This window comes from Balaenoptera borealis (assembly GCF_965194805.1).
Source record: "Balaenoptera borealis genome assembly, chromosome: 3".
NCBI lineage: Eukaryota > Metazoa > Chordata > Mammalia > Artiodactyla > Balaenopteridae > Balaenoptera > Balaenoptera borealis.
Window position 1 is genome coordinate 81723761 of NC_138866.1, and position 27057 is coordinate 81750817.

The 27057-nt window shown below is 42.7% G+C and overlaps 1 protein-coding gene across 4 annotated transcripts in view; it reads right to left on the minus strand.

Moving 5' to 3' along the window:
- RASGRP1 (RAS guanyl releasing protein 1) overlaps nucleotides 1–27057 on the minus strand; it is an 82760-nt gene that overhangs the window by 16839 nt on the left and 38864 nt on the right. For all 4 annotated transcript variants that reach the window (XM_082384960.1, XM_082384958.1, XM_082384959.1 and 1 more), the window contains exons 3-10: nucleotides 26952–27057; nucleotides 19130–19192; nucleotides 18063–18194; nucleotides 15978–16131; nucleotides 12205–12378; nucleotides 11076–11192; nucleotides 8502–8777; nucleotides 6916–6996 (exon numbers count right to left, since the gene is read on the minus strand). In XM_082384960.1, coding sequence (XP_082241086.1) covers nucleotides 6916–6996; nucleotides 8502–8777; nucleotides 11076–11192; nucleotides 12205–12378; nucleotides 15978–16131; nucleotides 18063–18194; nucleotides 19130–19192; nucleotides 26952–27057 — 1103 coding nt within the window. The remainder of the gene's footprint in view (nucleotides 1–6915; nucleotides 6997–8501; nucleotides 8778–11075; nucleotides 11193–12204; nucleotides 12379–15977; nucleotides 16132–18062; nucleotides 18195–19129; nucleotides 19193–26951) is intronic.

A 27057-nucleotide genomic window follows, 5' to 3' on the forward strand; every position in this document is an offset into this window, starting at 1 on the left:
TTATCAGAGAAATGCAAATCAAAACCACCATGAGGTATCACCTCACACTGCTCAGAATGGCCATCATCAAAATGTCTACAAACAATAAATGCTGGAGATGGTGTGGAGAAAAGGGAACCCTCCTACACTGTTGGTGGGAATGTAAATTGGTACAAGCACTATGGAGAACAGTTAAAAGCTAAAAATAGAGCTACCATATGATCCAGCAATCCCACTCCTGGGCATATATCTGGAGAAAACCATAATTCGAAAAGATACATGCACCCCAGTGTTCACTGCAGCACTATTTACAATAGCCAGGACATGGAAGCAACCTAAATGTCCATCGACAGAAGAAAGGATAAAGAAGATATACATATATACAATGGAATATTACTCAGCCATAAAAAAGAATGAAATAATGCCCTTTGCAACAACGTGGATAGACCTAGAGATTATCATACTAAGTAAGTCAAATATATGATATCACTCATATGTGGAATCTAATTTAAAAAATGATACGAATGAACTTATTTACAAAACAGAAACAGACTTACAGATATCAAAAACAAACTGACGGTTACCAAAGGGGAAATGTTGGGGGGAGGGATAAATCAGAAACTTGGGATTAACATACACACACTACTATATATAAAACAGATAACCAACAAGGACCTACTGTATAGCACAGGAAACTCTACTCAATATTCTGTGATAACCTATATGAGAAAAGAATCTGAAAAAGAATGAATATATGTATACATATAACTGAATCACTTTGCTGTACACCTGAACAGCAGGTACACTCCAATAACATTAGAAAAAAATTTTCCAGTTTTACTGAGCTCTGACCGCCACAGCAACAGTCAGCTCTACCCACCACCAGAGCCTCCCATCAAGCCTCTTAGATAGCTTCAACCACCAGAGGGCAGACAGCAGAAGCAAGAAAAACTATAATCCTGCAGCCTGTGGACCAAAAACCACAGTTACAGAAAGATAGACAAGATGAAAAGGCAGAGGGCTATGTACCAGATGAAGGAACAAGAAAAAACCCCAGAAAAACAACTAAATGAAGTGGAGATAGGCAACCTTCCAGAAAAAGAATTCAGAATAATGATAGTGAAGATGATCCAGGACCTTGGAATAAGAATGGAGGCAAAGATTGAGAAGATGCAAGAAGTGATTAACAAAGACCTAGAAGAATTAAAGAACAAACAAACATAGATGACCAATACAATAACTGAAATGAAAACTACACTAGAAGGAATCAATAGCAGAGTAACTGAGGCAGAAGAACGGATAAGTGACCTGGAAGACAGAATGGTGGAATTCACTGCTGTGGAACAGAATAAAGAAAAAAGAATGAAAAGAAATGAAGACAGCCTAAGAGACCTCTGGGACAACATTAAACGCAACAACATTCGCATTATAGGGGTCCCAGAAGGAGAAGAGAGAGAGAAAGGACCAGAGAAAATATTTGAAGAGATTATAGTCGAAAACTTCCCTAACATGGGAAAGGACATAGCCACCCAACTCCAGGAAGCGCAGAGAGTCCCATACAGGATAAACCCAAGGAGAAACATGCCGAGACACATAGTAATCAAAGTGGCAAAAATTAAAGACAAAGAAAAATTATTGAAAGCAGCAAGGGAAAAACGACAAATAACATACAAGGGAACTCCCATAAGGTTAACAGCTGATTTCTCAGCAGAAACTCTACAAGCCAGAAGGGAGTGGCATGATATACTTAAAGTGATGAAAGGGAAGAACCTACAACCAAGATTACTCTACCCGGCAAGGATCTCATTTAGATTTGATGGAGAAATCAAAAGCTTTACAGACAAGCAAAAGCTAAGAGAATTCAGCACCACCAAACCAGCTCTACAACAAATGCTAAAGGAACTTCTCTAAGTGGGAAACACAAGAGAAGAAAAGGACCTACAAAAACACACCCAAAACAATTAAGCAAATGGTCATAGGAACATACATATCGATAATTACCTTAAACGTGAATGGATTAAATGCCCCAACCAAAAGACATAGACTGGCTGAATGGATACAAAAACAAGACCCATATATATGCTGTCTACAAGAGACCCACTTTAGACCTAGGGACACATACAGACTGAAAGTGAGGGGATGGAAAAAGATACTCCATGCAAATGGAAATCAAAAGAAAGCTGGAGTAGCTATACTCATATCAGATAAAATAGACTTTAAAATAAAGAATGTTACAAGAGACAAGGAAGGACACTACATAATGATCAAGGGATCAATCCAAGAAGAAGATATAACAATTATAAATATATATGCACCCAACATAGGAGCACCTCAATACATAAGGCAACTGCTAACAGCTATAAAAGAGGAAATTGACAGTAACACAATCATAGTGGGGGACTTTAACACCTTACTTACACCAATGGACAGATCATCCAAAATGAAAATAAATAAGGAAACAGAAGCTTTAAATGACACAATAGACCAGATAGATTTAATTGATATATATAGGACATTCCATCCAAAAACAGCAGATTACACGTTCTTCTCAAGTGCGCACGGAACATTCTCCAGGATAGATCACATCTTGGGTCACAAATCAAGCCTCAGTAAATTTAAGAAAATTGAAATCATATCAAGCATCTTTTCTGACCACAACGCTATGAGATTAGCAATGAATTACAGGGAAAAAAACGTAAAAAAGACAAACACATGGAGGCTAAACAATACGTTACTAAATAACCAAGAGATCACTGAAGAAATCAAAGAGGAAATCAAAAAATACCTAGAGACAAATGACAATGAAAACACGACGACCCAAAACCTATGGGATGCAGCGAAAGCAGTTCTAAGAGGGAAGTTTATAGCTATACAAGCCTACATAAAGAAACAAGAAAAATCTCAAGTAAACAATCTAACCTTACACCTAAAGAAACTAGAGAAAGAAGAACAAACAAAACCCAAAGTTAGCAGAAGGAAAGAAATCATAAAGATCAGAGCAGAAATAAATGAAATAGAAACAAAGAAAACAATAGCAAAGATCAATAAAACTAAAAGCTGGTTCTTTGAGAAGATAAACAAAATTGATAAGCCATTAGCCAGACTCATCAAGAAAAAGAGGGAGAGGACTCAAAGCAATAAAATCAGAAATGAAAAAGGAGAAGTTACAACAGACACTGCAGAAATACAAAGCATCCTAAGAGACTACTACAAGCAACTTTATGCCAATAAAATGGACAACCTGGAAGAAATGGACACATTTTTAGAAAGGTATAACCTTCCAAGACTAAACCAGGAAGAAACAGAAAATATGAACAGACCAATCACAAGTAATGAAATTGAAACTGTGATTAAAAATCTTCCAACAAACAAAAGTCCAGGACCAGATGGCTTCACAGGTGAATTCTATCAAACATTTAGAGAAGAGCTAACACCTATCCTTCTCAAATTCTTCCAAAAAATTGCAGAGGAAGGAACACTCCCAAACTCATTCTATGAGGCCACCATCACCCTGATACCAAAACCAGACAAAGACACTACAAAAAAAGAAAATTACAGACCAATATCACTGATGAATATAGAGGCAAAAATCCTCAACAAAATACTAGCAAACAGAATCCAACAACACATTAAAAGGATCATACACCACAATCAAGTGGGATTTATCCCAGGGATGCAAGGATTCTTCAATATACGCAAATCAATCAATGTGATACACCATATTAACAAATTGAAGAATAAAAACCATATGATCATCTCAATAGATGCAGAAAAAGCTTCTGACAAAATTCAACACCCATTTATGATAAAAACTCTCCAGAAAGTGGGCACAGAGGGAACCTACCTCAACATAATAAAGGCCATATATGACAAACCCACAGCAAACATCATTCTCAATGGTGAAAAACTGAAAGCATTTCCTCTAAGATCAGGAACGAGACAAGGATGTCCACTCTCACCACTATTATTCAACATAGTTCTGGAAGTCCTAGCCACGGCAATCAGAGAAGAAAAAGAAATAAAAGGAATACAAATTGGAAAAGAAGAAGTAAAACTGTCACTGTTTGCGGATGACATGATACTATACATAGAGAATCCTAAAACTGCCACCAGAAAACTGCTAGAGCTAATTAATGAATATGGTAAAGTTGCAGGATACAAAATTAATGCACAGAAATCTCTTGCATTCCTATACACTAATGATGAAAAATCTGAAAGAGAAATTAAGGAAACACTCCCATTTACCATGGCAACAAAAAGAATAAAATACCTAGGAATAAACCTACCTAGGGAGACAAAAGACCTGTATGCAGAAAACTATAAGACACTGATGAAAGAAATTAAAGATGATACCAACAGATGGAGAGATATACCATGTTCTTGGATTGGAAGAATCAACATTGTGAAAATGAGTATACTACCCAAAGCAATCTACAGATTCAATGCAATCCCTATCAAATTACCAATGGCATTTTTTACGGAGCTAGAACAAATCATCTTAAAATTTGTATGGAGACACAAAAGACCCCGAATAGCCAAAGCAGTCTTGAGGGAAAAAAATGGAGCTGGAGGAATCAGACTCCCTGACTTCAGACTCTACTACAAAGCTACAGTAATCAAGACAATATGGTACTGGCACAAAAACAGAAACATAGATCAATGGAACAAGATAGAAAGCCCAGAGATTAACCCACGCACCTATGGTCAACTAATCTATGACAAAGGAGGCAAAGATATACAATGGAGAAAAGACAGTCTCTTCAATAAGTGGTGCTGGGAAAACTGGACAGCTACATGTAAAAGAATGAAATTAGAACACTCCCTAACACCATACACAAAAATAAACTCAAAATGGATTAGAGACCTAAATGTAAGACCGGACACTATAAAACTCTTAGAGGAAAACATAGGAAGAACACTCTGTGACATAAATCATAGATCCACCTCCTAGAGTAATGGAAATAAAAACAAAAATAAACAAATGGGACCTAATGAAACTTCAAAGCTTTTGCACAGCAAAGGAAACCATAAACAAGACGAAAAGACAACCCTCAGAATGGGAGAAAATATTTGCAAACGAATCAACGGACAAAGGATTAATCTCCGAAATATATAAACAGCTCATGCAGCTCAATATTAAAGAAACAAACACCCCAATCCAAAAATGGGCAGAAGACCTAAATAGACATTTCTCCAAAGAAGACATACAGACGGCCACGAAGCACATGAAAAGATGCTCAACATCACTAATATTAGAGAAATGCAAATCAAAACTACAATGAGGTATCACCTCACTCCTGTTAGAATGGGCATCATCAGAAAATCTACAAACAACAAATGCTGGAGAGGGTGTGGAGGAAAGGGAACCCTCTTGCACTGTTGGTGGGAATGTAAATTGATACAGCCACTATGGAGAACAGTATGGAGGTTCCTTAAAAAACTAAAAATAGAATTACCATATGACCCAGCAATCCCACTAATGGGCATATACCCAGAGAAAACCGTAATTCAAAAAGACACATGCACCCGAATGTTCATTGCAGCACTATTTACAATAGCCAGGTCATGGAAGCAACCTAAATGCCCATCAACAGACGAATGGATAAAGAAGATGTGGTACATATATACAATGGAATATTACTCAGCCATAAAAAGGAACAAAATTGAGTCATTTGTTGAGAAGTGGATGGATCTAGAGACTGTCATACAGAGTGAAGTAAGTCAGAAAGAGAAAAACAAATATCGTATATTAATGCATGTATGTGGAACCTAGAAAAATGGTACAGATGAGCCGGTTTGCAGGGCAGAAGTTGAGACACAGATGTAGAGAATGGACATATGGACACCAAGGGGGGAAAACTGCGGTGGGGTGGGGATGAAAAAAAAAAAAAAATTTTCCTCTCTGTTCTCTACTTACTATTTAGTAGAGAGAAGGATGAGGAGAAAAATAGCTAAAAGGCAGGAAGACACAGAAGGAAAAAAAAAAAGTGAGGCCTAGACGAGCTGAGATGGAATCCATTCCTAAGTATCTGAGACTTGGCCCAAATTAAAATCTCTTCAAAAATCGAAAGAAGGTCCCCTTTTTGTTGGAATGCCCTCTAACACCCTGAAACCTGCCGAATATGTTCAGTAAACATCTTTGGTTACAACAGGATGCTAGAACTTGATCTTTCTGTATAGAAACGATGAAATTCAGCCATCTGAACAGATAAGCTGAATTTCTCACGTACGGGCAACTCTCTACCTTTGAGTACCACTTGCTTTGGAGCTAGGGAGCTGCCCAGGAGACTGGGAATTATTGGGTCTTCAGAAGGAAGACTGAAATTATTTCACCTGCCTGTAGGAAGCCAGGGCCAGATAACCTGTGAAGTCCCTACTGTGCAGCCAGGACTGTGTACAATTTTGAGGACTTCTCATCAGAAGAGGTCAAAAGACCCAGCAGACTGCTCTTCCTGACCCACGTGAATACAAGATGTGGGGGCTTTTCTATCTACCAAGTTGAAAGTCCTCTGAAGCTGAGCATCTGATTAATGTACATATCATTATCATCAACAAATCATGAAGAGAAACCACTGCCTTGAGGACACTTTAAAATTAATAGGCGGGAGAGGTCACTCCAGCCCACCATGCTATATCCCTTCTCTAACTAGTAACCCACTGGCCGATTCCCTCACTCCTCCTGACACTCATGGCATGTAGTTATTTACTGTTCACATATTAGTCTTATCCCCTCGAGGAGTGTACAAGCTCTTTATGGTCAGGAACTATTCGTAATACATATGTTGAAGCTTTCCTTATTCCTAGCACAATGTTGGGCACATAGTAAAAACATAATATGCTTTTTAAATTGAACTAAAGTCCATTCCAAGATGGATGGCCTCGATGAGAGGCTTGTAAAGCACCTGTTACACACGGGAGTCGATATGAAAAACTCACTGGGGCTTTGTGGTTCCTGGGTTCCCGGGCATAAGAAAGCTCGTAGATTTCGTCTTCAGTGTAGTAGAGATCTAGGGATAACTGCAAATCAAAGGAGAACAGAGTTAATTGCTAGGATGCTGTTTGCCTTTCCCAGGGCCGATGTGTTTCTTTCTTGGTTCTTCCTCTCTAGTGGTTTACCCTTTTAGGCTGTAAGTCATTTGTTTTTAAAAATTCACAGAATTTTGGGGGTATAACATCTACTACTGCAGTAGGGCAAGTGTTAGTTCTTGTTAAAATATTTTTAAACTTTGGAGAAGTCTCAAGATGCCCACTTTTAAACTATGGTTTAATAGCTAAGCTTCTATGCAGAGCTTAGGCCAAAGGCCCTATCTAGTCAGATGGTCCACACCTCACGTGTTCTCTCCCAAAGCAGACGGATGATCGGAAAGGACAGTTTGCATGGCCTGATACCATTAAAATTTGATTCCAGCAACAGAACCCAGTTTAAATGATAACAGGTAATATCAAACAATATTAAGAGTTTCATATACCTTAGAACTATAAAATTTTAGAGGAGAGAGGTCTTAGAAATAATCTTGTTCTTAATCTGGAGTCTATGGATGGGCTTCAGGGGTTTCAGAACTCAAAAACATCCATATTTTTGAGTATATATGGCTTATGCATATTTTGGGGGGGAAATGCTTACAGTTTTCCTCACAGAATTTGTGAACCAAGAAAGTTAAGATTCAGTGCCTCTTTCCTCAAATGATGCTGTCTAAGGCTGAAACTAGCCAAGGTCACCTGGACAACTAGCAAAAGGGCTGGCATTAGACACCAGCTGGATGCAAAGCCTGAGGCACTATCAGAATAATCCTGTGAGGTACGAAGAGGCTACAGTGATTATTCCATTCTGCAAAAAAAGGCACATTAAAAATTGTCAAATTTTAGAACTGAAAGAGAAGGGAGAAGTCATCGCAGAGATGAATCCCTCTGATTTTACAGAGAAGGAAACAGAGAGAGTTATGTGCCCACAGTCAGTCACACAGCTATAACTATAGAATCACAGGTCTGGAAGGGAGTTCATCTGACCTCACCACGCACCCAAAGTGCAAATCCTGGTCTCCCGCATCACTACAAGTGTTTGCCTGCCCTTGGCTTACATGTCTCTGGGATCCAAGCCAGTGGTAGCAGGACCCAAATAATGAACCTATTTTTTTTTTTTGTTTTTAACTCAATGCCTTGTCCTTTTTTTTAATGAAAACCCACTGTCTCCAATCTCTTACCAAGCCTTGTATCCTGATTTGCTATCAGCTCCTCCCAGAGAGCTTAGGACTGGCTTTTGTAGGGGGAGGGGAACACTCCTAGAGGTCCAAAGGGCATGGTGCTTAAGAGCACAGCCCCGGAGTCCCACCACCCGGGTCTGAGCCCAGGATCTGCTGCTTAATAACGTGTGGCTTCTGGCAAGTTACGTCTCTGTGCCTCAGAATCCCCATCCATGAAATGGAGGTAATGATAGTATCCACTTCACAGAGTTCTTGTGAGGCCTAACTGAGCTGATCTTTGATAAGGTGGCGCCCAGTAATTTGTCTCCCATGGAGCCTCACCGTCAGCAGGTGCACCAGGTCCTTGTTGGCCTCCAGGGGTGGGGCCACCTCTTGCAGCTGGACCAGTTCGTTGATATGATTGTAAAGGGCCAGCAGCTTGTGGACGTTCACCTTCCCCTCCTCCAGATAGTCGGGCATGGCTTCATACAGGGAGATGAGGTCCTTGAGGTGTACCCCCAGGATGGGGATCTTGAAGTGGGTGCACTCCCCGTAGGCACGCCGGTAGTTGTCATAGTTTCTGCAGGAGGACAGCAGCTCGGTCATCTCACCCAGAACCTACAAAGCAGAGGAAGAGACCCAGTCACAGGTACCATCCAGGCAGGCTGCGTTTTTGCAGCGGCCGCCTTTAACTCTCAGCTCCTACCATAATTTCACCCCGTCCCTGATTCGTCAGGCAGGGGGTGGTCCATCTAAAGGTGTAGATTCTGACTCCCCAGTTAAAACTCCAGCTAATGTCAAACATCGCAGAGTAGATTTAGAAAACGCAAGGTGTGCTTTACTACATAACTGGAAAATTCTAGATGAGGTTTTATTTACCATTTTTATGCTAAAATTGTTCTTTTAAAAAATAAATAAGCACATGATAAAAAAGATTTAAAAAGTACAAGAGTATACAGTGCATAGTAAGTGTCTCTCTGACCTCTACCCCAAGCCATTCAGTCCCCTTCCCTAGTGTCTTCTGAATGATTCCAAAGACACCGCACCGCGTAACACTTCAAGTGTGCTGCCCACGCAGCTGGCGCGGGGAAGCGTGTGTTTCCAGCGTGGCGCTTCAGTCACCTATCGCGTGCTGTTATTCCTTATGCTGCGCTCTGTGGGCCTTGGCTCGGTGAGTCTCAAGATGGACCTATGCCTAGGAAGCAGGCGACATTCCACTCACGGACCGAAACCCTGGATAGGGAGACTGAACAGACTAGACCAATTCCCAGCGGCGGAACTGAGAGAGGACGAGGCGGAGGCCATGGGGGGCTCTGCGTTAGAGCCTGTGCTCTGCCGCGGCCAGAGGGCGCGTGGCCGCTCCCAGCACAGCAAGGGCACAGCCAGGTCTGCTGTTCCTTCCAATGCGCCTGCTTTAAGTCAGCACGCGGTTCACAGAACCCCACCCCCATGTGTGGTGACCAGCCTTCTCAGAAGCAAAGACAGGAAGGAGAGACTGCCTGCCAGTCACGTCACAACACAAAACAACCATTTTAAACACTGTGCCGGAAATTCCTGTAATAGAATCGTGGCCTAAAGGAGTACCCTTTCTGCCCGATGAAGAGCTTGAGGTCTGGGAGTCAGCCCCCGGCAGTCATGTGGCTGGCAAGAGAGCCTCCTCACACACCTCTAGAAAATAGGGCGGGCGAGCGTGGAGTGTGGGAAATGCTCGCAAGACGAGAGACTAGCAGCAAAGATGACAGAGATATTTTTGTTCCCCTTGGAAGGTGAAATAAACTACTGGAGGACACTAGCTTTCATTCTGGACTTAGGAATTCACTATGCAGACCACCCTGAAGGTCAAGCAGCTACAGACAGGAAGCACTGCTATGGGGGGACCCCAAGCTGCAGAGCAGAAAGCTACATCTTGTAAACGAAATGACACGAAGGCACTTTAAATTCTGTGATTCTCTCCCTCTGAGACACAGGCAATCTTTTCAGTTGTTCTGCCTGCTCCCAGCCAGCACTATCAGGGAATTATAAGGTGACCAGACCACTGGGAGGTGGGGGTGGAGCGGTGTCCCCAGACCCCAGCATTGTCAGAGCAAGGATGATTAATAAGAGGCTTTCCGAAAGGAGGCCGAACACCTGGGAAAACGGATGGGGCAACGAGGCTCAGACATCTCTCCCTAAGAAGAGAGCTCGCGGGGGGACTGGGGTTTTAGTAAGGGAGGCCAAACGAGATGGAATACTCAGAGCAGTTGTTATCAAACCCATACCATAAGTAGCTGCATTCATATCTGTACTATATCATAGTGGTTTCCATGTGTGGTAACAGCCGCATGTATAAAGGATTAAAGTCCTTTCTATAAAATCTAATTAATAACGTAGGACAGTGCATAGGACACTTAAGAAAAATGTTCCTCAATAAAATACCATCTATTAAAAAATGGTACCTGAAAAGCTCATTTCCAACTATCTGGGAAAATTCAGCTCTCCATAATGTCACTCTCCCAGGGTTCCAGCTAGCTAGGTTTCTAACGTGTCACTAAATAACCTCACTTGAAATGCAGACTGAACTATGGTCACTGAACCACTTTTCCTTGCTAGAGCAAGGGAGTTGATACTAAAGATGGTGACTCCGGATACTCATGGAGTATCCGGAACATGGGAAAGACACACACATTGTTTCAAATCACCAGCGGGAATGGGTGCAGTAACACTGCGGCCAGACTGAGTCACAGTCACTCTCAAATCTGTGACATCCCCGTTCCTGTCCTGTGGGTTTTCTTAGGGGTCGCTTCCTTGGTATTTTGCCTGGTTGAAAAGGGATGGTGTGGTTCGGAAATGCTCTCTGGGCTGCCCCTCAAGGAGGAAACGCTGACACTGGTCCTAGGAATGCTGCTAAGGGGCCCGGGAGGAGGCGGGAGCACTGACCTTATTGATTTCATGCGGGACATGTGAACTTGTCTCCTTGAGCCTGGAGATGGAGCTGTGACAGAGCCCTCCTATCACAGCCATCAACGTATTGAAGTTCTGTAGTTGGTGGAGCTTCTGTGACACAGAAAACAGAGTCACTGTACATGTCAGTTACATTGGAGCTAAGATGCTGCCTCTCATCTCTGTGTTATGAGTCTTCCTAATTCTGGCCAAAGGCTAGCGATCAGGTATTGCAATTTTCTGTCCATTTCTTTCCTAAGGCATAATTCCAGACCAGGAGGTCCCAAATCTAGCAGAGCGTCATGTCTTCCTCCTTTAGTTTCAGCTGGTCTGTGGACCACCCTCTACAGCAGTGGCTTCTAACACCCAAAGTACTTGTTTAACACAAAGATTTCTGGACCCAAGTGCAGGTGTTCTGATTCCCTGGATCTGGGGTTGAGCTTAGGGATCTGTGCTTTTAAAGTACCTTTAGTTAACATCAGAGCAGGTGGTCCATGTACCACACTTAAAGAAACACTGGTCTAGAACATCTAGAGCTGAAAAAATATATCATTCAGCATAATCCTTTATATCCTTCACCCCAAAGTAGCCAGACTTTTATTTCTGAGGGCAACGCCAGTGCCTATATAGGACAGTAACTGGGACAGAGATGCTAGAATCTCTGTGAAATTTCAAATACGTGTTCACAGTATCTGCTTTTCTCTTATCAAATGCCTAAGCTCTGCCCCTCAAACACTAAACCCAGCCATTCAACACAACATGGGCTCACAGACCTAAATCAGGCTGTTCCAGCTCCACTAAAACCTGAAATTGCCCTTTCCTTTGCCATGTGGGCCACATTTGGTAAAACAATATAGGCTGGTAAACATCTTCTGAAAAATGTTAAAGACCTAAAGAGATCTAACCATATCCTGACCTTGAAGATGGCCTGTAGGGCCCTCTCCATACTGCCCTTGTGTGGGATGTAGAAGAGTCACCGTATCTAGATCTGGGGACAGGTAAAGGTGCAAAAACCCCACCAGGAGGTTCATGAGGAGAAAGCAGCTCTAATGGATAGACTAGGCTGGGGGAAGAGGGGATAATTTACCTCTTAGCCCAGGCCTAAAGTCTTAATCCAGTCACTCACCTGAGCCACCTGGATGAACTTGATGAAGACTTCAGCTCGGAGCTGGGGGGTGGGGCGGCTGAGAACCATCAGTTGTACCCACTGGGAGATGCCGTTACACAGGGCAATGGACCGCTCCATGGTAGGGTTCTCCTTCACGCAGCTATTCACAAGGTAATTCTGATAATCGGAGAACTGGGGAAAAAGAAACTCATCTGGACTGCCGCTCTGGTATTCTGGGAGACCCGAGGGGCATATTAACCTCTGCTGAGTTGATGGCTAGAATCTGCTAAGGGACAGAGGAGCTCTTGGCCTTCCTCTCCTGCAGACAAGGATGGTAGGAAGGACATCTTTCTTATTCTACCCACAGCATGGTCCCTCTACATCAAAAGTCATTAGGCCTAAATGGATGTGTACACATACAAGCTAACCCAAATATTGTGTTGAGTAGATAGGGATAGTGTCCCTTCTAAATTCTAAAGAATACAGTGTACAAGAAAAATCTCAGCAGCTTCCCTGGTGGCGCAGTGGTTAAGAATCTGCCTGCCAATGCAGAGGACAAAGGTTCAAGCCCTGGTTGAGGAAGATCCCACATGCCACGGAGCAACTAAGCCCGTGAGCCAGAACTACTGAGCCTGTGCGCCTAGAGCCCATGCTCCACAGCAAGAGAAGCCACGACAATGAGAAGCCCGCGCACCGCGATGAAGAGTAGCTCCCGCTCGCCGCAACTAGAGAAAGCCTGCACACAGAAACGAAGACCCAACACAGCCAAAAATAAATAAATAAATAAATAAATTTATAAAAAAAAAGAAAAATCTCAGTACTAGTTCCAGCTCTGGTGCTGAAGGTAAGGGAAAAAAAAAAGATAATCTCACAAAATCTACTGTGTCACACTCTCTTTTTCTCTCTCTCCTAGCTGTCTTCTTAACTTAAAAATGGGATAACATGTCCTATTTAGGACACGGAATTGTTATTAAGATCAAACATGATCATCTGTGAAAGCACTGTAACTTTTCAAAGTGCTACGTTAAGTGTGAGGTGGTGCTAACAGGATATTATTAACCTCATGATCAAACAGACCTATTTGGATTTCCCTCTATTCACCAACTCGAGCAGGGGTGAAGCGAGTGGGGTACATGACACTGGTTAGCTATTATTTGGGGACCACAGCTTCCCATTCACCTGGGCAATGGCATTCACTATGGCTGACAATGAAACAAACAGCAGATGTGAAGCTGGAAATGTCCCAGAAGATCACTGTATAAGTCATGACTGTAGCTACTGTGTCCCTGTCACAAACAATCCTTTTGCTCAAATAGTATAACAGAGGGAGGAGAGTTTGCTCTGCTCCAATGCTCCCATGGGAGTTTTCGGTGCTGTTCCCCAGCTATTTCCAGCTCTCCATTTCTCAACTCTGCCCTTTGAGATCAGGTGTGACCACATGACACAGTTTAGCCAGGAGAATGTCAGTGGAAGTGACGTGATGACTTTTTTTTTTTTTTTTTTTGCAGAAACAAGGAAACTTTTAATAATGATGTTTATATTAGTAATAGGCACATTCCAGAAATAAAGAAAAATCCTCTCGCTGGGATTGTATTAGAACGAATGCTTTTCAGGGAAATTCTTTTAGGAAGTTGAGCACACTATCATTTCACACACTAAAGATCTTTAGATATTTAGGAGTTGCTGATAGACGTGATGACTTTTGAGATAGAAGAGCCAGTGAATGATTGGCTATGTTGCCTTTCCAGGCTGCAGAGATCGTGAAGATCCATGTCAAGATGAAGCCTCCCACACCCAGGCTCTGAGCACCTGTGGTCAGCAGAGGCCCCCTGGTCAGACGTGTAGCAGGAGTGAAAAATAAACTTTTGCTTTGTTAGGCCACTGAGATTGGGTGGGAAGGGTTGAGGGGGTTGTTATCAGTGTACATACCTTAGCCCTGCCTGACTAGTAATACACTGATGAGAAGATCTCATAACCTAAATAAAACGAATGCAAATTAACTGAGCCCCACTTTTCTGTGCTGTGTTTGCTGATAGGTGGAAAAATATGAGTAGACCAAGCCTACTCCTTAAGAGAGACATATACAGCACAAATCTTACTGGTTCTAAGAAAAAGTTCCCCTGATTCACTACAGTGGATACATTTATTATATACCCCTCCCGTTCTAAATGTAACATATTGAATCCACTTGTTTTTTAAAAGAATTATCTCAGTATAATTCTTCCCCCCTCCAAAGTATTATAATAATAAGCAGAAAATATCAAATGCCACTCAATTCATAGCAGAGATAAATTTCCCTCCCACCCTACGTGGGGAAAACTGTTTAGAACTGTGTAGGGAAAACAAAAAGATCCCCCCAAAAGTCTTCTTCTACGGGGCGACCGTGACCTTCAAAAGAAATAAGGTTCAAGCTGACGCTTTCATTTGCAGCTAGAACCCTGCACCGACACTGGGGGGGGCACTGGTGCAGGAGCCTTGTTCTGCACTGACTCTTCTCTTCCACCTCCACTGATCTGAGCCCTGGCAGGGAGCAGACGTCCCACAGGCCTGACAGAGCAGTCCTACCAATTGGGCCCCAGAACAGCTCAGATTTCCAGTGTGATAAATGGCTCTTTTCAGTGTCCTTCCCCCGTGACAGGAGAGGCACTGCCAAATGGAAACCCCCCAGGGGGAGCGTTCCAATTGGGGCCTGTGGTTCTGTCTGAGGGGAGCCAGTGAGGAGACTGGAGGTCCCCGTGCAGATGAATGCTTGGAGACGTATTTCCAAATTGGGTTGGAGGGGGCGGGGAGGTTCCTGGCTGATCGGCAAAATAGCTGTGTGAAAACAGGGAGGCTGTCAACATTATGGGAGAAAAGCTATAATAATCCCTGTAACCTGGTTTGCAGCTCTCCTTCCAAACACAAGCAGCCTCAATAAATTGGTGCTGAGTGACCGAGAGAGGCTTGTGATCCTGGTCTCAGCTCTGACTCTAATAAACTGTGTGACCTGGTCCAAGCCACCCCTGGGCCTCCATCACCTCATCAGGGAACAGGTGCACCTAAGAAATGCATCCAGCAACTAGTAGTCTCTACTTTTAGAGCAAAGCTGAAAACTCTATCTTTCCATAGCGCTGGGGGCTGAGTGGAGTCATTTCTCAGGAAATCGCATCGGCCAGTGAGGCTCTGTTGGCAAGTTCTCTTGTATGGAGCTGGTGTTCTTTGGTATCACATATGGAGTTTCAGTGAGCAAGGTTTGGGTCAGCAGAGTTTCTCTCTAGAATCAGGGGTGACTGCTGGGCCGTGTCAGCACCACCTCAAGGGTTTAGGTAAATTCTGGGCTGGACCAGTAGCATCTGATTTATTTTGAGATTTCCCACAGCCATCCAAAGCCTATTCTAGAATGAATTCAAGTCCTCTTACAGGACTTACCCTCATTTTTTTGGAGGAAAATTAAAAAAAAACATTCTGGAAGCCTCGTGATTATCAGGAGTAAAATGTGTGTGTGTGTGTGTATGCGCATGCGTGCCGTGTGTACACTCACGTGTGCAGGGTATCATGTGTGCCCACAGTATTGCCACTTGAGCGAGTGGTGGGTTGGGTGAGGTGGGCTTGGAGGATGGGAGCGTGGAGCAGAGCTGAAGCAGCAAATAAGGCAGCGTGTCCTGACTTTCCCAACGGCACAAAGTCTGATGGGAAAGCCTACCAGCGCTGAGGGGGCCTCTAGGGTTAGGAGGTGGATGGCCTGTTGAATGCCTCTGCTTATTTTCAGAGATATCCCAGGGAAGCTTTTCTCCGGCCCCTCGGGTACATACAGATATCCTCCGGAAGGACTTGAACTCCAGGTAGGTAAGGTGCTCGGAGAGCTCTTCTGGTTCCAGATGGTCAAAGAGCAGGGAGACTTTCCGTTTCTTGCTGGTGTTCGATTTTATCCTTTGAGTCAGTTTCCTGGACCAGTCACGGGCATTGCTTTTGTGGGTAAAAATGAAAGGGAGAAGACAGGGAAGAAGAATAAATCAAAATTGCCTTTTAATGCAAATAAATCCATTAACGCTTCCCACAAGACTATGCAAAGCACCGTTACCTAACTTTCCTTGGTCAGAACAATGCATTAACAGTTTCCCCGCATCAGTTTTTCCTATGGTGGCGACTAGGAAGCTCTGATGGTTTTCCTTGAGCCTTCTGAACGTGCCATGGGAACTGGGTAAGATGCATTTGTCTTAAGTCTGCGGGAAGGACGGAGTCTCGGGCACTGTTCACAGTGTCCTGGCTCCTCTGTGTAGCCCTGGCAGGTCTGCTCTCTCCAGGCCTTCTGTGTGTTCCCTCATCTCACGAGGGTGACGGGGACTCTATGTGGTTGGAAATCTCAAGGGAGTGGGGCAGTTTTCGTGCCAGAAGAGCACAGAGAACCACAGAGAGGAGATGCCATGCTGGAGAGTCACGTGTAGGAACAGGTGGTCACTCTGGGCAGACTTGTGGCATTTTCCTCATATGTCCCCAGCCACTGAAATGACCAAGGAAGGCTAGCTAACCCTAGAGTTAGCCCCACACACATTTTCTTGTAATCAATCCATGTGTTTCTTCTTCAGTCTCAATTTCCTACACTAAGGAAGCAAAGAGAAAGGTAGCAGGTTGCAGATCTGTGTTTCCCAAACCTGTATTCCTGAGAACCTTGTCTCTTGACAAAAGGGTTCTGTGGTCAAATGAGTTTGGGAAATGCTACAAATTCTGCAGCCCCCTTAGCCAAAGAGCATATTACAGACTCTGAGATGCATTGCAAAAAGGAAGTTCAACTCTCTATTTCTCAAGTATATCTGGTCGGGCAATATCCCACTGACTAAATTCCTAAAGAATATACCGTGGAAAATACTGGTAGAGGAAAGTCAGCTAGGGGTGTATTGGGATAAGGAAATCAGGGTTTGAGAACTGCCCTGGGCCCTGTGTGCTGCATCTAAAAAATGAAGACATTGTTACTGCAGAACCTTCTTTTATCTCTCAAGTTATTATAATTCTAAGCGAAGAAGTACAGAGAGTCCAACCTGCTATGTAGATTTAACTGGGACTCTGACATGTGATTTGGAAATCATGTCCACATGGCCACGGCACAGGGCACTGAGGGCTCTCCCAGTCCAGATTCTGCTCTGCCGTTAACTCAGCTAGCTGTGTGACCCCAGACAAGCAAGCCTTGCTGAGCCTCAGTTTCCCAGGACGTTGGATAAAATCATCTTGAAAATATGTTTCAGTCCTAGAATTCTATGTCCTAGGGATCTGTATTATTCTAAAACAAAGGGGCCACATTGTGGAAACCTTAGCATACGATGAGTGTACTCTCCTCTCCCCAGATTAGGACAGGCGTTCATTTTTCCAGAGTGGGACCATCTCATAAAGAAGAAATCCAAGGAATAATATGCAACACTCCTGAGATCCTTTCCATCTCTGCATAGGTCTAAGTGTCTCTTGCAGAACTTTCTGGCCTACCGAATATGTTATAAACCCTCTGCTCGGTCCATTTTCCAGCAGTCCCTTCCCCATTTATAAGTGCAGGGGCCCTCCGGGCATTAGCTGCTGAAGAGGCACCAATTTAGTCACCACACTTTCAGTTTCATGGGACTTACATAAATTTTAGTCAATATCTGGCTAGCTGATTTCTTGTTCACTGAGACTTCTATTTTCCTACTCTTGGATAGTAGTCACGTACAACGGTATCACCAGGGGGCTTCTCTGCTTTCCTGCTACATGTCAAGCTTTTCTCTTTCATGAGGCCATTTGAACCTGCCTGAGGGCTTCCTGGGGTGGGTAGAGCAGACATCACAGCGGGACACAGAGCCTTGCTGAGCGGCCTGGGTTGTATTACAGGAGGGAGGTGGTTTCGAAAGAGGCGTCAAAACCGCGACACTCACATTTGAGTTGTGTCAATCAGGCGGCAGTGCAGCTCCTGGCCGTTAGCTTTCACCAGTTCCTGAAACTCTTCCATAGTGCTTGCCAAGCTGGCATCCATTTTAAACATGATCCAGAATTCTGTTATCCAATACCTACATGGTGGGATTTAAAAAAACACAAGCCAAAACTGAAGCCAAGGACTCACATTGTGGTGGGTTCTTCCCGCAAAAAGGATTCAGAAAAAGACAGGGGCTGGTTTGTTCTATATTCCTGGGAATATAGAATCTATATTCTCTATACAGAATATAAGGAGCCGGAGTGGGGGTGGGGGGAAAGAGAAGAAAACCACCCACTGACAATCCTCTGCGCCCCACATATTAAATGCTATGCTATGATGAGGTGAATCATAATGAAAGAAGCCACTGCAAAGATTTAGGCACAACCATGTGTATCAGAGAGAATGATAAATAAGACAATGGCAGACAAACCAAACGTCCAAAGATTGGACAATGCATCTTTAAATTACACTTTATTATACCTCAGGATATTATATGGCCATTAAAAATGTTTACAAAAAGTTTTTAATGACTAGAGAAGATTCCTATGATTTAAAGTGAAAACTACAGGATACAAAACTTTGTATGTATTTTGACCTCTACTATGTCAAAAAACCTACTTGGAAAGAGACAAGGGAAATATACCAAAATAGGTAGTAGGATATAAGTCATTATTACTATAGTTATATTCTTCTCTATATTTTCAAAGTGCTCTAATGTGAGCTACATTACTTTTATACTTAGGAATAAAAACAAACAAAATAACCTTTCCCTTATGTCACTTGATACCAAAATGCTGTAAGGTTGACAAAAACATTGGTATAAAATATTAAGCTCAGGCACATCAGAAAAAACTGACTATGCTCTTTGAGGAATTTCCAGTACTAACAATTGCCCTTTCTGGTCTGCCCAGAGATGTTGTACAGATGGTCAGGAAGGGAAAGGCAGGGAGGACAAGGAAAGAGCTAGAGTCTCTGGCTCTTTCATTTCACCCCACTCCACAAAGTCCCAAATGCATGCAGAAATGTTACCTTACAAAATAGCAGATCTTCAGGCAAAGCCCTGGTGAATTCTTTGCCAAGGCATCCTTATAGGTATGGCTGTGGTTAAGGGAAATGGAAGCCTCTGTTATAGAAACCAAACAACTTTTCATCTTTGGGAGTATTGCTAGAACTACCCTCCTCCAGCCCCGCAAATAGTTTCTTTTAATGTTTCTTCTCTCCCTGGCCATAGGATAAAACCAACTCAATGTGTGCAGCTGTATGCTTATGAAGGGCAAAGATGGTGACTTTAGCCCATGCTGAAGTCGCTTATGGAAGAAGGCCACAGCATCTCCTCTGCAGAAGTAGGAAGTCAACAGCACAGCAATGCCCCCGCACAGGTGACCTGTAAGAAGTAAAGACGGGGCAAGTGACCTCTGCCCATGCCCAAGACTAGAAGTCTGCTGGAGACAAGCTAAAAAGAAGAGCTTGTTCTTATCTTTTCAGCAACTGATAAAAAATCTGTGCATTGAATTAGAAGAAAGGGAAGGAATAAATATTCAGATATATTGTAATGATAATCAAGGCAATAATACGAAAATGATAATATATGCCTAGAAAATGTCAGTAGATTGATCTTACAGGTTGTAATAGCAAGTCAGAAAAAGCCATGTGAATGATCCAAATACAACTGGAGAGCACATTAAGGATCAATATCATTTGGAATATTCCACGAGAATGATGCCATTCTAAGAACAAGAAAGAATAGCAAAGTTCCACCAAGTTCACGCATCTCTAGAGATATATGGAAAGAATAAGTGTTTACTGTAAAGGTCATAGAAATGCAAAATCCAATCCAGTGATGAACCTGGGTGGTCCTACCCTCTTCCATCAACATACTGAGGAATCAGGCTGTGTGGGCTGTGTGCCCCACAAGACACTGCCCTCTTTCTCCTCTAAAAACCATGTCAAATTAACCACAATCCAGGGCTCCGTGAATTTCAGCAGGGCCCCTGAGAGGAATCCACTGAGCAGCCAGCAGATGTCTCAATTAACTGGGGCTGTGTAGTCTTCTTTCAGTGGCTATGCATATTTTAACCCTTGGAAAACTCAGACTTAAATATAGCAAAGTAAAAAACAGTCCAAATCATATTACTGATTTTTTTATTAGGAAGGGATCTGTGCCTTTTGAAATCTTATATACCTGTAATGTTTAAGAGCATATTAGAATGAGAGTCTTGAAACTTCAATCTGGAATATACAATTAAGGGATTTACACTTGTGATTTTAAATTCAGATCTTATTAAGTTTATGCATAGCTTTGGAACATCTATGGTAATGTTAGCTTTACTATTTATAATTTTAATTTACTGAAGTTATAAAAACTATTTAGAATTCAGAAAAGCCTCTGAAGTATTTAAAAAATCTAAAATATAAGATTTAAAATTACAAGTACATACCTATCAATAATTACTTTAAATGTAAATGGACTAAATGTTTCAATCAAAAGACATGGAGTGGCTGAATGGATACAAAACCAAGATCCATATGTATGCTGCCTACAAGACATGCACTTCAGATCTAAATAGTTAGACTCTTCAAGAAAAAAAACGGGAGAGGGCCCAAATCAATAAAATCAGAAATAAAAAAGAAGTTACAATCAATACCACAGAAATACAAAAGAATGTTAAGAGATTGCTATAAACAGTTACATGCCAATAAAATGGACAACCCAGAAGAAAGGTACAAATTCCTAGACATGTACAATCTTCCAAGATGGAGCCAGGAAGAAATAGAAAATATGAGCAGACCAATTATCAATAATGAAATTGAATCAGTAATTAAAAAAAAAAAAAAACCTCTCAGCAAACAAAAGTCCAGGACCAGATGGCTTCACAGGTGAATTCTACCAAACATTCAGAAAAGAGTAAACACCTATCAAACTATTCTAAAAAACTACAGAAGAAGGAACACTTCCTATGAGGAAGAAAGAAAAGTCCCCAAATAGCCAAAACAATCTTGAGAAAGAAGAACAGAGCTGGAGGTATCACACTCCCAGACTTCAGACTATACTACAAAGCTACAGTCATCAAAACTGTATGGTTCTGGCACAAAAACAAACAAGTAGCTCAATGGAACAGAATAAAGAGCCCAGAAATTAACCCACACACTTATGATTAATTAATCTAAAACAAAGGAGGCAAGAATATACAATGGAGAAAAGACAGTCTCTTAAATAAATGGTATTGCGGAAACTGGACAGTTACATGCAAAAGAATCAAACTGGACTATGCTGTCACACTATGCACAAAAATGAATTCAAAACTGATTACGAACGTAAATGTAAGACCTGAAACCATAAAACTTATAGAAGAAAACATAGGCATATGATCTTTGACATCAGTCTCCATAACACTGTTTTTGGATATGTCTCCTCAGGCAAGGGAAACAAAAGCAAAAATAAACAAATAGGACTAGGGCTTCCCTGATGGCACAGTGGTTAAGAATCTGCCTGCCAGTGCAGGGGACACAGGTTCGAGCCCTGGGCCAGGAAGATCCCACATGCTGTGGAGAAACTAAGCCTGTGTGCCACAACTACTGAGCCTGCACTCTAGAGCCCACGAGCCACAACTATTGAGCCTGTGTGCCACAACTACTGAAGTCTGCTCACCTAGAGCCCATGCTCCACAACAAGAGAAGCCACTGTAATGAGAAGCCTGCACACCGCAACGAAGAGAAGCCCCGCTCACTGCAACTAGAGAAAGCCTGTGCGCAGCAACGAAGACCCAACGCAGCCAAAAATAAATAAATAAATAAATAAATTTATTAAAAAAACCAAATGGGACTATATCAAACTAAAGCTTTCGCACAGTGAAGGAAAAGAAACCATCAACAAAATGAAAAGGCCACCTACTAAATGGTGAAGATATCTGCAAATGATATACCCAATAAGGGGTTAATATCCAAAACATAGAAAGAACTCATACAACTCAACATCAAAAAACCAACCTGATTAAAAAACTGGCAGAGGATCTGCATATACATTTTCCCCAAGGAAGACAAATGGCCAAAAGCCACATGAGAAGATGCTCAACATTACTAATCATCAGGAAAATGCAAATCAAAACCACAATGAGGTATCACCTCACACTTGTTAGAATGGCTGTTATCAAAAAGACAACAAATGAAAAGTGTTGGTGAAGATGTGGAGAAAACAGAACCCTAGCACACTGTTGCTGGGAACATAAATTGGTACAGCCACTATGGAAAACAGTATGGAGGTTCCTCAAAAAATTAAAAATAGAACTACCATATGGTCCAGAATTTCCACTCCTGCGTATTTATCTGAAGAAAACAAAAACACTAATTAGAAGAGATATATGCAGCCATGTGTTCAATGCAGCATTATTCACAATAGCTAAGATATGGAAGCAACCTAAGTGTCCATCAAGAGACAAAAGGATAAAGAAGATGTGGTACACACACACACACACACACACACACACACACACACAAATGGAATATTACTCAGCCATAAAAAAGAATGAAATCTTGCCATTTGAGACAACATGGATAGACCCAGAGGGTACATGCTAAGTGAAGTAAGTCAGACAGAGAAAGACAAATACTGTGTGATTTTATTTATATGTAGAATCTAAAAAAACAAATGCACAACCATAACAAAACAGAGTTATAGGTACAGAGAACAAACAGGTGTTTGCCAGAGGGGAGGGAAGTAGGGGGAAGAAAGAAATAAGTGAGGAAGATTAAGAGGTACAAACTTCCATTTGCAAAATAAATGAGACATGGGTAAGAAATGCACCGTATGGGGAATACAGTTAATAACTATGTAATATCTTTGTAGGGTGACATATCCGTAACTAGACTTATTGTGGTGACCAGTTTGACATGTATAGACATATCAAATCACTGTTATGTAACAGAAACTAACATAGTGTTGTAGGTTAATTATACTTCAAAAACGGGCAAAGAAACAACAAACATAGAAAAATAGATCAGATTTGTGGTTACCAGAGGTAGGGGATGGGAAAAGGGGGGATTGTATGAAGGCAGTCAAAAGATACAAACTTATAAGATCAATAAGTACTAGGGACGTAATGTACAACATGATAAAAATATAATTAACACTGCTCGATGTTATACATGAAAGTTGCTAAGAGGGAAAATTCTAAGTTCTCATCACAAGAAAAGAAATTTAAATTTCTTTAATTTTGTATCTATATGAGATGATAGATGTTCACTAAACTTATCATGAATCATGCTTCAAACCTTAAACTTACACAGTATTTTATGTCGGTTATATCTCAATAAAACTGGAAGAAGAAATAAAATTCATAAGTGTAGTTTAAAACCATTATTCCAATTAACCAAACATTTTTCAAGTTTCCTTAAAAGTGCTTGGTGGGACATTCTAGACTTATAGGAAGAACAGTAAGATTTGCAAGCTAAACTTGAACCCCTAAAGAAAAACTATGGCTGTGAAATTTGTACGTTTCATAAAATGACTTTAACTTAAAAAACCTAAATTTTGATAGATTTACTGTTATAAAATCTGTCCCTGCGAGCATCAAAGTCAAACAGAAACACAAGACGCAAAACCACACACACACACACACACACACACACACACACACACACACACACACACACACACACACACCAACAAAGGTAATCAATCCAAAACATAAGCCTAGGCAACTGGCAAATTTCATGAAGTGAATGGTTCCAATGCCTGCCTTTCTTTGGACATAAATGGGAGGAGTGAGAATGACATGAATTTACATTTCTTTATGCCACATGGGTAAGAAAATGCATCCCTTCGGTGCAAAGAGATTCAAGCATAAGGCACATTCTAGATAAATACGTCTTAGAGTCTATATTTTTATTATTTGATCCAGTTGTTGAAATTTTTAACTTCTTCCTTATTAATGAGGAAGGCACAAAAAAAAAAACCCACTTTTCTTTTAAAACAACTGGGTGGACATAAGAATCAACACGGTGCCTTTTATCGTGGAGTTTATCTTCCTTCTGTTTGCTCCCTCTCCTTCTCTTCACACGTCTGTTCCCCAGTGCACAGTGCCAGATGCCATGTGTGGGGCAGGATCTGTGAACCCACTGAGTCTCCATGTGAGGGCTGAGCCTGTGGGCACGCAGATGCCATCCAGGAGGGCAGAGCCTCCCAAGGTCGCAGAGCCCTTGTGCCACAGCGGAGGCAGCCTCGAGCGAGGCAGGCACTGCTTTCTCACGTGAGGAGATGAAGCAAACAGCAGCACACGCAGGCCAGTAATCAGGGGCTCAGGCATCTGCTGACCTGGGGTAATCGTCATTGTTTGCTGGAAGCTTCAGGCTCCACATCTCCATAGGCAGTGCTGTGGCCATGAAGTACCAGGACAGTTCTGGCTGTACTTCTCAGGCATCTGAACTATTCAAAGCATGTTGTTAACTTTTTTTCCTCTCTCTCTTTTAACAATGGAAAAACAGGAAACAAAAGGAAGCCATCCGAGCTTCTTTAACTGACAGGTAAAAGGAGCCACTCCAGTCTGGTATGTTGAGACGTTCACCGTGGAGGGGAAAGGGTTTCTGAGAGAGCTGAGGATGGAGCAGGAGTGGCACACTGGGCCAGCCTGTGGAGGGCCATTTCCTGGCAACCGAGGACCTGCCATTACCCTCTATTTGCAGAGGCTCTGGAGCATGGCCTGCCTGATTCGCTTCTCAGGAAAGTAACTGCAGAGGTGGATCAACGAGGGAGAGGGTGGCTGTGCAGATGAGAAGCCCAGGATGGGACAGAGGCTGGGGAGAGAGACCGTGAGGGCCCACACGGAGGCAGAGGCATGGGAACGGATAGAAGAGAAAGAGTCACTTCTGACGCAGGAACCCTGAGATTGGGTGACGGACTCTGTAGGAGGTGAAAGGCAGGGAGGATTGTGAGTGCTTTGATGTTGCCGCTTTAAGACCATCGGATGGGCAGCAATACCATGAACTGAAACTGAAAATACAGGTGTCAAAGCAGAACTCATAGTAGTAGTAGTTGAGGTGGTGAGTTAATGAGTTACATTTTAAGCATATTAAGATTGCAGTGTCTGCAGGACAAAGTGGTCCGTTAAAAAAAAAAAAAAAAAGGTTTGGGTTAGAGAAATATGGACTTGAAAGACCTCAGAGGAATGGTGGTGGAAATCCTGGTGGGAAATCACCCAGGGAAAGTGCAGTGAGAAGAAACCAGGATGTTATCCCCATCTCGAGGAGGTACGCAAAGAAGAGGCTGGATGGAGAGGTGGAGGAAGGCAGCCCAGGAGGAGGGAGAGCCGGGAAGGCGCAGTTCCCGGGGCCCCGGAGGGAGTCTGGAGAGGCAGGGGGTGTCAACAATGCTTCTACATGGAGATCGCTGTAAACAAGGGTGGAAACAAAAGCCACCAGGCTTGGCAGCTAGGAGGTCACTGGTGACATCAGAGGAAAGTCTGAGTACAGGGGTGAAGGCCGCAGTCGGGTTAAGGACCGAGTGGGAGTTGAGCGATGGGAGATAGTGAGTGCGGACTATTTTAAGAAGTCTGTGCATCACATTTCTAACCCTATCAATGGAATGAAGGGGAGGCAGGGTTGAGAGTTTATTTTTAGGTTGGGGAGACTTGAATGTGTTTTAGGCTGAGGGGCAGGTGCCCCTGAAGAGGCAGGGTTTAAAAGGACAGGAGAGAGGGGAGATAACCAAAAGAGAAAGATTCTGTGAGAGTGGGAGGGAGGACGGGGAAGAAGAGGGCTCTGGTTCCACCGTGGGGGCAGGTACCCGGCGGGGCACCAAGACGGGCACCCCAGGTACAGCTCAGTCCTTAGAGCAACAAAATTTTTTCAGCAAGGAGTATTTAATCACTGACCTTGTTTAGAACTGCTGGTACGTGGAGTTAATAAAAAGTAGACCAACTCTTGAGTCTGTTTTATTATGGTTTTAAAATTCTCTGCAGACCAGACATCCAATTATTACCTGCACCTCTCATCACGTGGACCCCTCCCAAGGCTGCACCCTTGGAATGCCACTGAAAACATGTCCTCTGAGATGAGAGGTAAAGGTTTACGAGTCGCTTTAGGGAAGAGATTCAGTCTTTACGGCTTTTATGTTTTTTTCTGTGTGCCATGAGATGAAAAGGGATGGCTGAGGAGAGTGGTAAAGGACGAGAACAGCTACAAAGCATGACTCAGTGCCAGGGACCTGGGCTTCAAGGTGTTAAACAGTCTCAGCCCACCTACAGCCCACAGTGTCATCCGTCATCAGGGAGAGGGAGAAGGCAGCCGTTTTCTCCACCCAACTCCATTCACACCCCAAAAGAAGGTTAGAATCCAGCAGGGTTTGCTTGGCACGTAGCCAGTGCCTCTGCCTGAAGCAAAAAGGCACCAGCAGACTCTCCAGATGCTCTGGCATCAGGAAGCTCTCTTCAGAACTTGGGGAAGGCTGAAGAATTGCACAGGAAAGCCAGAATGCAGTTTATCACTTGAGTCATGCTTGCACCCTTGTCAATTTGCATGGATGAATATGAATTTTGATTAATCTACAGGAAAAGTATTTTTCACTAGCAAGAACTAACAAAGAAGACTATGTTTGCATGTTGATTTCTTTGGCCTCTTCCCAGAGCAATCAGCATCAATAACATTGCCTCGCCCAACAGAAGATACACACACATACATATGCGTACATACATATGTACACACACACACAGACACGCACACCATTCCCTGAAAGGACGTATGAACCCATTAACCACTCACGGTTATGCCAAGCCAACCAAAGTGAAAGCATCCTTCAAATTTCAAGATACTGCTGAACGAATCCCATTTGGGGACTGCCAGGCACTGTGCTAAAGGATATAGAGTGATAACTTTCTGGAGCAGTTCAGCAGAGGAAATGAGAATTCGGTGCATGGTCAGCATGACTTGCAACAGTTGGTTACTTCGACACAGGTTTCCGTCTGCAT